Below are 16,914 nucleotides of genomic sequence, written 5' to 3'. Positions count from 1 at the left end.
GATAAAGCAAAAGATAACTCTTAAAATCGCAAATTAAAGCTAGATATGCAAAAACTTGAAAGGAAACAACAAACTAGAGGAATCTTGTCAAATCTGGCACGACAGTCAAACATGTTAAATAAATAAATAAAAGTGCTAAACAATATATACCAAATATAAAAGATCAAGAAAGGTTGGAAAATCTCAGTGATAGGTGAAAAGAAGTGCTGTTTAAATTACATAATAAGATCTGGGAAGAAGGATCCTTGCCTTCTCAGCGGAAAGAATCCATAATTGTCCCCATGTGCAAACCAGGTAAAGATCTACACTTGGCTGAGAAAAAGGCCAATAACTCTAACCACCCATGTAGGCAATGTTATGGAAAAAAATGATAAATGAAATATTATATTATCAAAGTAGCTTTAGAAAAAGGAAGAAGCACTACAGACCCTGCTCTGTGCTTAGAACATGAAATCAGGAAAGCCCAGGTAAACAAAGAAAGTGCGGTGACTGTATTTTTTAATGTTAAAAAGACTTATGGCATGATGTGGAGGAATTGTTATTAATCAAACTGTACGACAAGGGCATTAGAGGGAAAATGTATGGTTGGATCACAGTATTTAACTGATAAGATGACTTCAGTGTGAGTAGAGAACCACTGTAAAAAGTATTTAGTAGAGAATGGAACCCCTCAAGGTAGTATTGTAAGTCCAGTTTTGTTTTTGGTTATGATAAATGAAATATTTAGCAGTGTAGATATACCCACTGGAATCTCATTATTTTTAGATTATGGGGTTAAGTGAAAAAGGGGACGAAACATAACATTAATATTTGGGAAGTTACAACAAGCAATGGAGAAAGTACAAGCCTGGCCGCTGGAATGGGGTTTTAGATTTTCAGCTGCAAAAACAAAGGCAGTAGTTTTACAAAAAAGAAAATAGTTAATCAAATCAGTCTTAAACTGTATGTGCAGAACCTAGAAGTAGAGTAAGTGTAAAAAAGTAAGTGTAAAAAGATACAAAATACTATTAGATGTCTGAGGAGTAGAGAGCGGAGAGCAAATAGAGACAACTGTACACTGGCCTGGTTAGATAAGTTCTTGATCGTGAATGTATTATATGAGTCAACATCAAAAACATTGCCATAAAATTGGATGTAATAAAATGTCAAACTCTGAGACTGTGCTGTGGGGAATTGAGGACTACTCCAATAGCAGCATTACAGGTGGAGATGGGTGGAATGTCCTTGGAAATATGAAGAAAATGGATCGCATTAGAATATCGAGCAAACTTGAGGGAACATGAGGAGAATCATTCATGAGAAATACAGAGTTTTATGTGGACAACTGAGAACCGGACTGAAGAAGTTGTTCACCATGGACACTGGAAGAGTAATAAAGTCAGGAAATACACTGAAGAAAATTATTTACAGTATGTTAAAGTATATACAGATGGATCTAAGTCATTGGGTAATACAATAGGAGTAACTTTTGTAATTCCATAATTAAATGTAGTGTCAAGTAAGGGACTCAGTGATAATCTGGCAGTATATGTAGGAGAGCTGCTGGCTATTCTGCTGGTATTAGGTTGGACAGGAGGAGGAGGTCAGACCAATCAAAGTTTTAATATGATCAGACTCCAGCAGTGCAACAAGCATTGGAAACATCCACTCAGATAGAAGACAAGATACAGTACTTGAAACAGCTCAAACACTATTCAGAATTAAGAGGGCAGGAGTAGAAGTTCAGTTCATTAGGTTCCCAGCTCATATTGGTGTGGAAGAAAATGTACTGGTAAATAAGTTGAAGAAAGAAAAGAGAAATAGTGTGGCCATAAAGTATAGTCAGGCTGATATTAAAAGTATCATTGAATCAGAAAAGAAGAAAAATGGCAGGTAAAGGGGACTCAAGGAAGTAAAGGTTGACAACTCTACAATATCCAAAAAGTAGGAGAAGTAAGGGAAAGCAATAGAAGCAAAAAGGAAGAAAACATCATATGAAGGATGAGATTTGGTCATGCCGAAAAAAAAAAAAAGAAACACATTATACACTATGACGAAACATGCTACAGATAACTGTGAACACTATGAATTACAGGAAGCAGTGGTGGAGCATGTATTCTTGCAATGTCCAAGTTATCAACAACAGAGACAAACTCTCAAAACAGCACTCCAGAGGAACCAGGTGACTCTAAATTTAAGAGAATTGTTGCAAAGGAATTTAGGTGCTGTGGAATAGAGGGCTATTTCAGGTTTTTGAGAGCACAGAGATTATCTGAAGAGAGAGAATTTGAGGTAATTATGTAGTGTCTGCTCTATTCCATGCTCCAGTCCAGAAGGTGGTGGTAATGCATTTAAAAGTTGTTCACCAACCACCATTAAACATCAAAAGAAAAAGAAGAAAAAAAAGAAAAAAGAAATATGCCATTATTATGTCTAGTACACAGCTCCTCTATGGACAGCCTGTTCACTCGCTATTAATGCCATTGTACCGAAACTGGCTGCAAGTCACCTAGAGGCCACTTGCAAAGTAGTCCTCAATGAACGGGAGTGAATGAAGCTAACTGGTTAAAATAATTATTTACACCTACTGCTGGACAAAAAAAATGTTACGGGTGTACCCCGCCTGGACTGATCGCCAGTCAATCGCAGGGCCAACACACACAAAGACAGACAACCACACACTCTCACACCTAGGGGCAATTTAGAGTAGCTAATTAACCTAATGTGCATGTTTTTGGTATTGTGGGAGGAAGCCGGAGTACCCGGAGAAAACCCACGCAGGCACAGGGAGAACAGACCGGGATTCGAACCTGGAACCCTCTTGCTATGAGGCGACAGTGCTAACCACTGCCCCCCTAACGTACCATGGCTAGTCCTAAATCTTTAACCGACCAATCAGCATTAGCAGAATGTTTGTGCTTTATGAGCAAATCCGTCTGTCCTGTAAGAAAAATGAACAAGCATTAGTATTTTTTCTTTTCTGATATATAATCGACATTTCCAAAAGCTAAAATAGAATTTAGTTTTTGTCTAGAAGTAGGCATAAACAATTGTTTTAGCCAATTAGGTCCATTCACTCCCGCTAATTGCGGACTACTTCGCGAGTGTCCTCTAGGTAAATTGCAGCCAATTTTCAGTACAATGGCATTAATAGGGAGTGGACAGGCTGTCCTTAGAGGGGCTGTGCATAGACATAATAAAGAGTAGACGCCATCTTGAACCGGTCATTCTACCGTAAACTGCCACAGCAGCAAGATGCCTGAGCACTGTGCGGCATATTGCTGTACAAATCGGCGGACTATTGAAAACAGGGCTCAGAGGATTACTTTTCACAAGTAAGATTGAACATTATTATTGGTTGTACTTTATGAATAGAATATTACTGTGCTGTATTTATGCCCACCAGCAAAATCAGACAACAGAACATCTGACTGTAGAATAGTTTGCAAACTAGCTTACTCACAATTCCAGCAGCTTTGGTTCATTATCAACATCAAAATAGGAGTTTTGTTGAAGAACGTTTGAAGACATTTGAAGGAAGAAAATAGGAAGATGAAGTAAATAGGAATAATTGGAAATAGGAAGATGGGATATAGAAAAATAGGAAGAAGAAGGCAGAAAATAAGCTTGACTTCCTTTGTAAAATGTTTCTTCCAAATTTCCCATTTTCATTTTGAAGGTTTCCCAAAGACGAAGACATGAGGAAGAAGTGGGAAGTGGCTTTGAGGAGGGAAAGATTCACTGCAAGTGATTCATCTATGCTTTGCAGTGAACATTTTAAGCAGGAAGATTTTGATAGCATCGGTCAGATTGTCCGACTCAGAGATGGCGTTATTCCATCCATCTTCAGTTTCTCAATTCATCTTCAAAGAGTAGGTGTAACATCATAAGGCTATTAGCATTCATAAATGTGAATATTCTATTATCAATCATATTACTTTTCAAGTATTATGATTCTTCATTTTAGTTGGAAAAGGGCAGGACTACCTCCAGAAGAGCCTCTCAGGAGGCCCCAATAACTGCAACCTCACACCCACCACCTCAGCCTAATGATGTGAGTATTTCTGTTTTAAACATCGTATCATAATGGTCCTGAACATACTGAAATCTCACTTATTTGCTGCCACTCATGTTAAACACACTCACAAATAAACCTACACACACAATTGAAGACATGCTGAGCATGCATTCTTGGCACACACACACACACACAGGCTGGCAGTGGCTTTGACAGGTGATGACTATAAGAATGTGGGTCATACTCTAGTGGTGTCAAATTGATGTGTGTGAAGTGAGACAATTAAAGATTAAATTAAAGTGACATATTTTGTCATTGGAGGGAACTCACTCCAACGAAATTCGTGCTCTGCATTTAACCCACCCAAGTGACGTGCACACACACACAGCAAACCCGGGGCAGTGGGCGACCGCATGCAGCGCCCGGGGTTAGGTACCTTGCTCAAGGGTACCTCAGCCATGGACACCGGGACGGGGAATCGAACCAGCGATCCACCGGTTACGGGTCCGACACCCTAACCGCTGATCCACGACTGCCCATGTCCATCCCTCTTTCTACTAGGATCATGGCTATGCCTCGCCTGCCTCTCCTTTAACTCTTAAGGCCAGAGTCAATGAAGCCTTAGCAAGAGTAGAAAGTTCCAGACTTTCTACTACGAGAGAAGAACACCATGGCAAGAGAAAAGAGAGCAAAGATCACAGCAAAGAGTCTTTTGGGGGATTTGAGAGAAAATTTTAAAAAAATTAAAAAACTGTCATGATTAAAAAAAAAAAAATTGAAACTTTCATTAGCAACTTTGTGCATGTGTAAACATGGTTTGGGGCGAGGGGGCGTCAATTTCTTGTGTTTAACTTGAGAATCTACATTTTCATTCTCGTTCCATGTGTCTTGTATCACAGCTACATGTATGACGTTTGCAGCAAAAAACCTCGTCAAAATCAGTGAAGTATTCAGAGAGTTATGATTGATTAAATGACACTTCACTGCGCCTGCCAAACAGATTACACTGAGCGGAGCCAGCGGAGTGACCGGTCCAAGATGGCGGCCCCACGGCTCGTCAGCGCCAATAGGCAGTAGCTGTCTATGCGGCGTCTACTCTTTATTATGTCTATGGGGCTGTGTGCCATACCGAAAGAAGAACGGCGATAGCGTCACCCGGAAGTAGTCATCTTGGCAGGATAACCGGAACAAGAAGATGGCGGAGCATGAAGAGTTTCTGGTAGGCGAAAAGATACAATATATGTTATAATGTATAACATTATAACCATATCATGTTACGATCTGTTGTAACAAACAAAGGAGTTGAGATAGGCGCTTGGAATTGATAGGATAATACAGGGGACTTTTGTGTGAATGTGCATTTTCACATCAGACATCTTTTGTGTTACGTTCTTTAGCTGCAATGCTAAAGGTTTATCACTGGCCAGTCGCCATTAATTTCCTTGTTTACTCGCTGCAATTAGCTGACAACATACTCAAATATATTTTTGTTGTAGCCGCGTCGTAACGCTGTTATTGACGCTGTCATAAGTATGCAAACTAAGTTTTAAACGACTAAGTAATACGACCGATTTCTGCACGAAACTCATGACATGTAGCTATCGCAGTGAAGCAAAAGTGAACGCTGGGGTGCTTTACTATATTACATGGAAAAGTTATATGTAAGTTTACGCACGGGTTTAAAAGCCTTCTTTTCGGTTTTAACAATTCAGTGCTTACATCGTATACTTATGTCCAAACAGTACTCTTTTAATACGAAGAACACTTTTCAAAGACAAGGCTGAGTGAATTTCTGCTGCTCTTGAGATGATTGTTTACAAGCTTGCTTGCCGTCACATACCATTTAATTCAATATGAATGAATGCAGAAATAAATACATGTGCCTTTGAAATAAATACAAGTAAATCTGAATATTTAAATTAGTCAGTCCTTAAATAAATATGATCATAGAGTTTTGTCTCTATTAATACCTGATGTAATTATGAATGCTGTTTTATCTAATTAATGTCACTGTTTAATAAATCATGAAGCATGCTTTAAAATTGCTTCTAATATTATTTCAGTATGAACAGACTTAAAAACGAGGGAGATGCATAACTATCACTGGATACTGCTTTTAGGAGAGCTTTTACTCATCCTGGTGTCCCTTGTACATAGTGAGTGAGTTTCACCTCTAGGAAGAACAAATCAATCGATGTATGTTGAATAGGCCTGCATAGGGTCTTTGTATCATGTCTTCCAGGTGTTGTTTATTTCACAGATATGTGTTTCCCTGCATATTCTAATTGAATGGTTGCATTACATGCAGTTTTTCAGTGAAGTTACAGGACTGCACCCAGGAATGTCAATCCTCAATTGATTATCAGCATTGTTTGGCTTATTGCTGTCATCAACCCAGTCGTTAATTGTCGTGCTGATATTGTCAAGAAAATGCAAAGTTCTGTTTCCATATGCTTTAGCTGACTTACAGGTGTGTGAATTGACCTGGATATGAAGCATCCTGGCACAAAATAATTCAAGCTCTTCTCTCCTCGTGTTTTTTTTTTCTTCTTAAAAAAAAAACCAACAGCAGCAGTCATACTCAAGCAGGTGCACATAGGAGAAACACTGCTGTAGTTGGAGTCTTACTCAAAATCATTTAAAATGATCTTCACCATAAACAGCTACAACAGTAAAATCTTAATAATCTGATGATATAATACATATGTTAAAGTCGCACGCATTTTGGTATGTTGAGTACTTTTAATACCTAAGCGTATTTTCCTGATTTATACTGACACTTACTTTTAGAAAAATATGCATTCAAAATTTCTTAAAAAGTGAGTTTCACAACTCCGAAACTATCTTCAGCAAGCACTCAATCAGTGTGGAACCTGTGAGACGAAGTCACATTGGTGACATGCTTGATTACAGTTTTGATTACTTTAAAGGACTGTGATACGTAGAATTTTCGATACCGGTACCAATACGGATATCTTTACTTCGATACCGGTTCCTGAATGATCCTTTATTCGACACCAATTTTATAATATCAATTCTAACGAAAAGAAAATTACATTACACATTACAGTACAAATCTTGAGTTTTATTTTTCAGCTTTGGTGTTTTTCCACTCCAAGCAGTTTTCTTGCAAAAAAAAACAAACAACGAATAATTTTCAGTGCACAGTTGCAAAGGTGGAGATTTTGAGTCAGGCTGCTCGGTACGGTGGCTGACAAGTACAAATGCGCTGCAAACAGACAGGCGTTGCAAATACAGAAACGTGCTGCAAATAAGAAACAAATGCAAAAAGAAAACGCTGCATATCCAGTCATACAGCAGAAGTGCTTCAGGCTTCTAGGGGCAGTGCTGAGTGTCCACCCGAGAGACAGACAACGGATTGATCAATGTCAAAGAAAAAGAAAAAAAAATATGCAGTGCGTTTCTGTATTTGCAGCGCCTGTCTGTACATTGTGTTTGTACTTGTCGGCCTCCGTACGCTCTGGCTTTGTAACGTCCACAGGCGGACTTGAATGCTTAGAGGAGGAAGGCTGCGGTCCGCTCTTCTTGCAGTCAAACACGGAGCAACTTTCTGCTCTGAAATTGATTTCGTGCAGGGTCAGGTGCTTCATCAAATTAGTCGTGTTGCCGGCCTTAGCAACTATTACTTTTGTATATATTGCATCACGCGCTATTGGCATCAATCTTGCTAAAATGGAGCCACACCTTTGACCTCTGACATTTTTTTAACCGGCACACACAACTACAGTTTCCAACACAGATGCACTTGAACCCTGTCTGCATGTAACGTTACAGCCAGTCGCCGGCGGCATGATCAGGTCTTGATCACGTGATTAACGTCTGGGTACCGAAACTTGGCACCGAAAGACAAGGCATATTTCGATACTTGGTACTAGCGAAGCATTTCGGTCGGTGCCATAAAAGATCCGAAATTCGGTACCCAGCCCTACTCCTGCAGCTGTTTCCAAAGTTTCTGCATTTGGAGGTAGGTCAGTACCAGTTGAGGTTAGGAAATGTTGAATTTTGTCTCTAATAAATAAAATGTTATCATTAAAAAGGTCATAAAATCATGACTCCTAAGGGTTACAGGAATACAAGTTTCAGTAGTTTTATGACTGTCGATCTGGCTACAGTGCTGAAGAGATACCTGGGGTTGTTCTTATTTTCTTCAATTTATGCTATAGACTGTGATAGGCTATAGGCTACTATGGTACTCTGTAAGGCCTTTCTGTGTGATTTGAGACTATCATGCCAGAACAGAGTCGAGTGTTTTTCTCAATGAGCTTGCAGCACTGTCATCAGATCGGTTTTAGAGGGGCAGTAGTTAGCATGAGACTCTTCCTTAGCAGTGCAGTGTTGGTTATACTGAGATGTGGTACTGAAGTAAATGCAGATGGTATTACATCTTTAAATTTTGCCACAGTACTATCGGATAGACATCTAGTGTATTAATGTTTTCCTCGTGGCTTGTAGACGGGTAATAGAAATTCAAAAGTTATTAAGTGATTGTCAGATAAAAGAGGATTTTGTGGTGTGTGAAGACTATGCTATATGTCAGACCAAGGCCAAGAGTGTGATTAAAACAATGAGTCGGTTTATAAACACTGACAGAAGTCGATTTGAATCTATTAAAAAGATAAATGCTGTATTAAGGCTATCCTTGTTATTGTTCACATACATATTAAAATCACCCACAATAATTGGTATTGGCATATTGTAACAATTAAATTGGCTGCACTGTTTTTTAAGGTGAGTGTGAAAGGCTAAGAATAAGGCTCTCAAATGAATTGTGATTGAGAAATAGAGCCGTCGATTTCCAGAGTTGGTTTCTCAGCGGATTTGTCACTGAGTGGGGAAAATCTGTTCGAAACATGAACAGGTTGAGGGTGAACCGTGGGCTTTTGCTTAGGACTATACTTCCTTCGCACAGTTACCTAGCTTCCCTGACCCCTGGCAGCTCCCTAGCAGCTGGTCAACTAGGAGAAGCTGCAGTGATTTTGTTTCTATGGTGCCGACCCGGGTTTCCAATTTGCTGAGGCTCGCCAGCAACTCTTCTCCATTCCGGAGAGGGCAAATCCACCCTTTTCCGACTGAGAACCATGGCCTTGGATTTTGAGGTGCTGATCTTCATCCCAGCTCTGTCACAATCTGCTGCAAACCATCCCAGTGCGAACTGGAGATGACTGCTCGATGACACCAGTAGGACTACATCATCTACAAAAAGCCCTCCGCCACTTGGCTGCACCTAGAAATGCTGTCCGTAAAGATTATGAACAGAACTGGTGACCTAGGGCAACCCTGATGGAGTCCAATCCTAACTGGAAATGACTTTGACTTGTTGCCGACAAGTCCGCAAAACACATGTGGACTGGTTGGGCAAACTCCCATGACCCATCCAGCATTGCAAGGCTGTAGGACTGGTGCACTTATGTATGAACATCGTTTTAGTTATGGACAAACTTTGACTAGCACAGAAGTCCAATAACTGAACACCACACAAGTTCAGATCAGGCAGGCCGTTCCTCCCAGTCACACCCCTCTGGGTCACATTGTTGTTGCTCACGTGAGTGTTAAATTCCCCAGTAGAAGAATGGAATCCTTGGTAGGGGCATCTTTCAGCACCTGTCCCAAGGGTGGGTACTCTCTCCTCTCAAAGAGGCTGGTTCCAGAGCCCAAGGTGTGCGTAGATATGTAGCAGGTATCTCTCAACCTCTTGCACAAGTTCAGGCTCCTTACCCACCAGTGAGGTGACATCCCATGTCCCAACAGACTGCCAAGGTCTTTGTCTGCCACCCAATCCACACTGCACTGGACCCCTTTGACTTCTCCTGCAGGTGGTGGGCCCACTGGAGGACAGACCCATTTCGAAGGTCCGGCCAACAGGCGCTTGCCAATGGCCCCCTTCCCCAGGCCTGGCTCTGGGACGTGGCCCCGGTAACTCTCTGGGTAAGGTACACTTGTCCTTGGTTTTGCCATTCATAGAGGTCTCTGTGAACTGCACTTGGTCTCGCCCTTCCCCCAGGACCAATTTGTGTTGGGAGACTTTAGTAGGAGCAAAAAGCCCCTGACTACTTAGCTCCTGGGATCATTATTACGCTCAAACTCCACCACGATAAGGTGGTGGTTCAAGGAGGAGAGTTTCTTTACATGCTGCAAAATGTCATAGTGTACTGCAGGCCTTGAATGGTATCCTAGCATTCGTGACTTTTGAGTTTTCACTGAGAAAAATGACAAGCCGAATGGATTGCTTACCATAACAGTGCATCTTTTCGTGCTGAATGCAGTCAGTTTGATTTCTCAGTGGATGTGCACTGCGGATGTGTTGTACGTGTGCCTGGGGCGTATAGAATATAGTATATAGTAGAATATTATCTACTCACCTGGCAATTAAAAATCAAAAGTTTGGCTACGGTACTACGGTCAAGTCAGACTCAATCTGCAAAATGTGCCAAGCTGCTGTACACTACACAGGGAGTACCATAAACCTCATTAGTTACCTGAAACGACGGCACGGTGTGACTGTGGAGGCCTCCGCCAGTAACCCGGCGTCCCACGCAGTGGAGTCAGATGTGGCAGCTACGTCTATGAGCGGTGAGCGACGTATTGAAAGCTTTTTCCATGCTCCTCTGGCTAACAGCTCCGCTCGTGCAAGAACAATAAATGACGCTATAGCCTTCTTTATTTGTAAAGATATCCAGCCTTACAGTGTTATTGAGAATGAAGGCTTCAAATACCTCCTCGATGTCTTGGACCCACTGTACCAAATACCAAATAGGAACCTTTTCTCTGAAAATCTGCTCAATCTAGTTTACATGTTATGTTTTATAAGCAGCTATGGAAGCTCTCTTTGTGAGAGGGTAATTTATTTTCTTTTTTTAATACAAAGATGACTTAATTTTATTTGATTAATAAATAAACTTATGTAGTGCATCATGATTGAGTAGTGAGTAATATCGTGTTGCATCGAATCGCACTTTGTTGAATCAGATTTTGTTGAATTGCAGTGCACTGTGATCGAGTTGTGAATCGTATCATATCGCAATGGTAGGTGCTACACATGTATCTTTAATGTATCGGATTTGGACAGTGAATCGAGATGGGTATCGTATTGGCCTCTTGCCAGCCCTAATGTGCAGCCATCCTTTTTCCCCAGAGGCATTACTGTGTGGTGCTCAGCTGTTTTTGTAAAGCTTTGTTTTCAGCAAGTGTAAGCTTTGTTGAGCTTAGATCAAGAGGGTGCTTCTAAATAGTATATCATGGGTTCCAGTTTAAGGCAACACATTTTTCACTTTGGGCCTCTCACTGCTCAGCAACGACATTGAGCTTACACCATAGCTAGCTAACTTGTATTTTTAGCTTTTTCAAATGTCAAGTGCAGTGGGTTTTAGGCAGACAGTAGTTTTTTACACAAATCTCTCAAGACAAAATAAGTGATGTTTCATCATGTTAAATGATGATCTTCTTAGCCACCGGAAGGGTACACTTGATTTATCGTTCCCATTCTTGCTAAAGTTTTTTACTGCTTCCTTCCTCAGGATGTTATTTGCATCAGGCTGGTTTACAACAACAGTAGCAGCTAAAATCACAACACTATCTCTACAATGTGCTGTGCACTGTACTGTTGGATAAAAATGTAAATGTTTACCCAATGTCTTAAAATGTAATGACTGTCATTTATTACAGGACAAAGAATAACTATTTTAAATAGCATTACTTACATACTACTTGACATGGCTCCAGAGTGTGACCAAAAATTTTCAAGAATGTGACTAATATTTTTTCTAGGTTGCACTGGTGCACCTGATGCTGTCCCGGTGAAAACATAAATTAGCGCATCATCTCTCTGTGTTCTCCTGTGAGCGAACCACACTCATGGCAGGATTGTATCGTGGTCCAAACCAATAAGAGACAGAGCTCGGGCGCGTCTTTGCCTCTGATTGGCTGTCGTCCTGTTCACTGCTCTAAGTTGTGTGCGTTTTAAAATTTAGTTAGCGAGTTGCCGAACGGAAATCAAAAAGAAAATAAACGCAACATAATGAGGGAAAATGAAGAGAGGTTGATACATTGAAAGTTTTTTATTAAGAAAACTAAGCCTGCAACCAGCCCTACCATTGTCATTCAATCCATCCCCATTACTTCATCCAGCCAAGACATGGAGCTGTCAGTCCCTGGAGGTAATTCAATAGTGAGGTAGTACAGAGTGGAAGTAGTGTAAGTAAGTGAGGTAAGCAGTGCAAATGGTCAGCAGGTGGATCATGACATGAGCATAGATCAGTGACTGTACTGAAGTAGCTTAAGTGCAGAGCAGAATGTTAATCAGCTGGTGTTGAACAGTCCAACAGCAGAGGGGAAGAAGCTGTTCTTGTGGCGTAAGGTTTTGGTCCGAATGGACCGTAACCTCCTGCCTGAAGGGAGTTTCTCAAAGAGTCTGTGTCCAGGGTGAGAAGGGTCAGCTGTGATCTGACCTGCACACCTCAGAGTCCTGGAGATGTACAGGTCTTGGAGAGATGGAAGGCGCAGCCGATCACCTTCTCAGCGGAGTGCACAGCACACTGCAGTCTGTGCTTGTCCCTGGCAGTGGCCCCAGCGTATCACACGGTGATGGAGGAGGTGAGGATGGACTCAACGATGGCCGTGTAGAACTGAACCATCATCTTGACTGGCACATTGAGTTTCCTCAGCTGCTGCAGGAAGAACATCCTCTGCTGGGCCCTTTTGATGAGGGAGCTGATGGTCAGCTCCCACTTGAGGTCCCGGGAGATGGTGGTACCCAGGAAGCGGAAGGAGTCCGCCATGGAGATGGGGATGTCTGTCAGGGTGAGGGGGAGCGATGAAGCTGGCACTTTCTGAAAATGTATGATCACCTCCACTGTCTTCTGGGCGTTCAGCTCCAGGTTGTTGTTGCCACTCCAGGACACCAGACTCATTCCCGTCTGAGATGAGTCCGATGAGGGTGATGTCACCTGCAAACTTAATCAGCTTGACAGACTGGTGGCCGGAGGTGCAGCAGTTGGTGTAGAGGGAGAAGAGCAGAGGGGAAAGTACACAGCCCTGGGGGGTACCGGTGCTGATGGTCCGGGTGTCCGAGACATTCTTCCCCAGCCTCACATGCTGTTTCCTGTCTGTCAGGAAGTCAGTGATCCACCGGCAGATGGGGTCGGGCACATTCGGCAGGGACAGCTTGAGAGCAAAATATTTGAATTTTACATTTTGTGTTTAGGTCCACAGATATTGGAACAAGTTGAATTTGAAATGAAACACTCAAGATGTGAGCAATGGGAAAGGCTTTCAGCTTTAATTCAAGGGATTTAACAAATAGTGTGGCATTAACTGTTTAGGGATTACACCCATTTTTAGACTCCCACCCCTATTTTGATGGCTCATAAATGATGGGAGAAATGACTGACAAGTAGTTTCATGGCATGTTGCTTCATTAGTTCATGACAAATCAAGCAAATAAAGGTCTGGAGTTGGTTCTGGTTGTTACACATTTGCATTTGGTAGCTGCTCACTGGAACACTCAACATGAGGTCCAAAGAGGTGCCTGTTCAAGTGAAAGAGTTCAGCTGAAAATAGAAAAAACAACAACAAAATAAACCAGAACAAATAAATCAGAGCGATAGCAATAATATTGGGAGTGGCCAAAACAATAATTTGGAACATTCATAAAAAGAAAGAATTAACTAGCAACACCAGGCCTGGAAGACCACGAAAAACAACAAAAGTGAATGACCACAGAATTCTGTCATTGGTGAAGAAAAACTCTTTCACAATGTCTCGCCAAGTCAAGTGTTCAAAGCAAGAGAAATTGCTTGCGCAACATCCATTGCACGTCTGCCCATCCTGGGTGAGGGATCCCTCCTCTGTTGCTCATCTTGAGGTTTCTCCCATTTTTTCCTTGTAAAGGTTTTTCTGGGAGTTTTTTCGTAGTCAATGTGAGGGTCGAAGGGCAGAGGATGGTGGTATAATGTTATGTAAAGCCCTTTGAGACAAACTGCTTGTAAAAATGAGCTATACAAATAAAGTTGTCTCGTCAAGAACACTTTTGATGAGGTAGGTGTGTCATTGTCAAGAGACAGCTTCATGAATGTAAATAGAGAGGCTTCCCAACATGCAAACCCCCGGTGATGCTCAAGAACATAAGGTCAGATTAGATTTTGCCAGAAAACACCTAAAAAGCCTCCCCAGTTCTGTATTAAAATTCTTTGGACTGATAAAACCAAGATTAACTTGTACAAGAATGATGGCTATTGCAACTGAATTTTGTGAGTGGCTGATCTGGACGCAGGTAACGTATTTGGGGCCAGTGTACTCCTTTGTGTCTCCTCAGTGTCTTGCCACTTTGCTGACCATGGAGAGTCAGGAGCGGTTTGAGCAGATTGCGTGTAATTTATAGTGACTGACTTTTGTTGTACTGTTAGCATATTTTAATGTCAGTTTTATAGTTCTTTGTTTGTAGTATTTAGTAAGTTAATTAGCAATTTTAGATAGTTGTTAGGTTGTAGGATTTTTTCCCCCCATTTTAGTGGCTGTAGGTTAGCTTCAGCTCTTAGTTTAACTTTGTGTTTTTGAGAGCTGTTTTATTGAGCATCAGTTAGTTTTAGTTTTAGTATTTATTAGTTAGTGACCAGAATGGGTTGGCACTGTTGCTTTCTCTGCTCTAAAAACACCACTGGACTGCACAGATTTCCAGCCCCTCTGCCCTGTTACTCACTTTGTGCTGGTATATGTATTTTGTCTTATGTATTCCAGAGCAAGGTATCAAGTTTGAGTGCCCAAGTTTCAAATGTTACTGGGTATTCTTCACAACTCCCTCACAAACCTCTGAGGGATTAACATTAGCACTCTGAAGAGTGACCAGTGCAAAAGGGATAACTTGAGTGAATACTGGCATTTCTGTTAGCAGGAGTCAGTCCTGTAATGCGGCAACTTCAGCCTGTTGACTGGTGAAACAGCCCTGTGCCACAACACCAGAACCAGCATGAATCTACAGCAGCCGGCCCCTCTCATCCCCCCTGTCCACCCTGATGTGCAGATGAAGCCCCTGCCCTTCTATGATGTGCTGGACGTCCTAATCAAGCCTTCAAGTCTAGGTCTGTGGTGTTTTCTTTCTCTTTTGGTTTAGAGGACAACACTTAATCTGAGCCTTGTAACTCAAACCATCATGACATGGGCATGGGTATCGTGAAATTTTGAGTTTAAAAACATGTTTCTCAACATAGTACTTTCTCAAGTATACATATGTATATGTAAATATATATATGAGCATTTTTCCTACAAAATCTTTTTTCTTTTAACAATAAAAAACAATCTTCCAAAACAGACTTGGATGGTATCTATTTTTTCCGTACTGTCTTAGTATATGATGGTATTGAGGAAAGAAAAAAAGTTCATTGAAGTCATTGTAGCATGGATGACGTTGTCTTAGCCCACAATACTGTGTGTCCAGTGTGAAATTAGCTTCAGTCCTTATTAGAGATGCACTGATCGACTGGACAAGTAACTAAAGAGAAACTAAACCCCTAAACCACTTTTTTCTGCTGAAAATAAATTTAAATAGATATTTAGTAGTGCTACTGATTGATTCAGATCCAAATCTTGACATTTTAGTACAAAATATGGGAATTTTATGTTGTATGTTATAAATATGCATAGCGACTGCCCTCTTGAAACCCGGCTATTGCATCTGAATTTTGTGAGTGGCTGATCTGGAGACAGGTGACGTTTTTGGAAGCAGCCTGCGTCACCAACCACCCCATACCCCTCATCCATTTAAAACTATCCAAGTTAAGAGCGGTTTGAGATTGTGTGGATTTTAACTTGACTAACTTGTTTCGCTGTACTGTCTGCATGGATATTTTTGTGTCAGTTTTATAGTTAGTTCTGTGTTTGTAGTTTTGAGGAGGTTAGTAGGTTAATTACTGATTTTAGATAACAGCACTAGAATACATCAGCTTAATGCAGCATCTTCATTTCAGTTTCATAAAAAGAGGAGCTTCTGTGTTTTTGACCATTCTGGATTCTGGACCCTGATGTACTGTAATACCTTGATACTGCCCAAGCCTACTGCTTTTGGAAATGGCTGACCAGTAGATGATATTATCATATTAGAGTTATCATAATTACATGTTTCTGACAGAACTTTCACATCAATCTCCAAGATGCAGTTGTGACTGAGAAGATGTCTTTGAAAGCTCCATTATGTCCTATGATTTTGCACTTCTTTGACGACAAAACAAACATGGACTCCTCTCATCAGCCAGAGATTGTTGTTCTATGAAATTAAACCCAAATTTAATTGAAATAGAGTTCTATTGACATTGCACAGTATTTTGTCTGCAGTTCAGTAATAACACACCATCTTTATGATGTCTCTCAGAGATGAGAATGCACAGAGACACTGGGAAAGAAGTCAAGTTAGTGACATGCATTGATGGGACATTGATATGTGTGGAAGGAGAGTCAGAGGTGGAAAGAGAAGCTCAGTGCATCATGGGAGATCCCCGGCAGTCTAAGCCTACAGCAGCATAATTAGGGGCCAGTCTATGCCCTCCCTAACTATAATCTTTATCAAAAAGGAAGGTTCTAGGTCTACTCTTAAACCTAGAAAGGGTGTCTGCCTCCCGGCCCGAAGCTGGCAGATGATTCAAGAAGAAGAAGAAGAAGAAGAAGAAGAAGAATCAGCTTTATTGGCAGTATATATATTTTTACATGCACACACTTAATTCGTCTTCTGCGTTTGACCCATCCTTAGTTGAACCCACACATGCAACACCTGGCAAATTACATGTAGTGAAACACACACAGGAGCAGTGGGCAGCATCAAGCGCCTGGGGAGCATATTGGGGGGTTAAGCGCCTTGCTCAAGGGCACATCAGCCGGCTAATGGAGGGGTGGAGGCATTTTTTCGCATTAAT

At 41.2% G+C, this 16,914-nt stretch overlaps 1 protein-coding gene and 1 pseudogene across 7 annotated transcripts in view; both read left to right on the top strand.

Moving 5' to 3' along the window:
• Nucleotides 1-3,193: 3,193 nt before the first annotated feature.
• Nucleotides 3,194-4,759, top strand: LOC124057828 (annotated as a pseudogene).
• A 317-nt stretch (nucleotides 4,760-5,076) lies between these two features.
• The window catches only part of pias2 (protein inhibitor of activated STAT, 2), a 31,129-nt gene continuing 19,291 nt past the window's right edge, over nucleotides 5,077-16,914 (top strand). For 3 of the 7 annotated variants that reach the window (XM_046386073.1, XM_046386076.1, XM_046386075.1), the window contains exons 1-2: nucleotides 5,110-5,216; nucleotides 14,901-15,090. In XM_046386073.1, coding sequence (XP_046242029.1) covers nucleotides 14,979-15,090 — 112 coding nt within the window. In that variant the 5' untranslated portion in view covers nucleotides 5,110-5,216; nucleotides 14,901-14,978. Of the gene's footprint in view, nucleotides 5,217-14,900; nucleotides 15,091-16,914 lie in introns of those variants that run through there. The other 4 variants (XM_046386074.1, XM_046386077.1, XM_046386078.1 and 1 more) reach the window with 4 other exon arrangements.

Source organism: Scatophagus argus, chromosome 4 (genome assembly GCF_020382885.2).
Source record: "Scatophagus argus isolate fScaArg1 chromosome 4, fScaArg1.pri, whole genome shotgun sequence".
Taxonomy (NCBI): Eukaryota; Metazoa; Chordata; class Actinopteri; family Scatophagidae; genus Scatophagus; species Scatophagus argus.
This window is presented reverse-complemented; position numbering and strand designations above follow the sequence as displayed.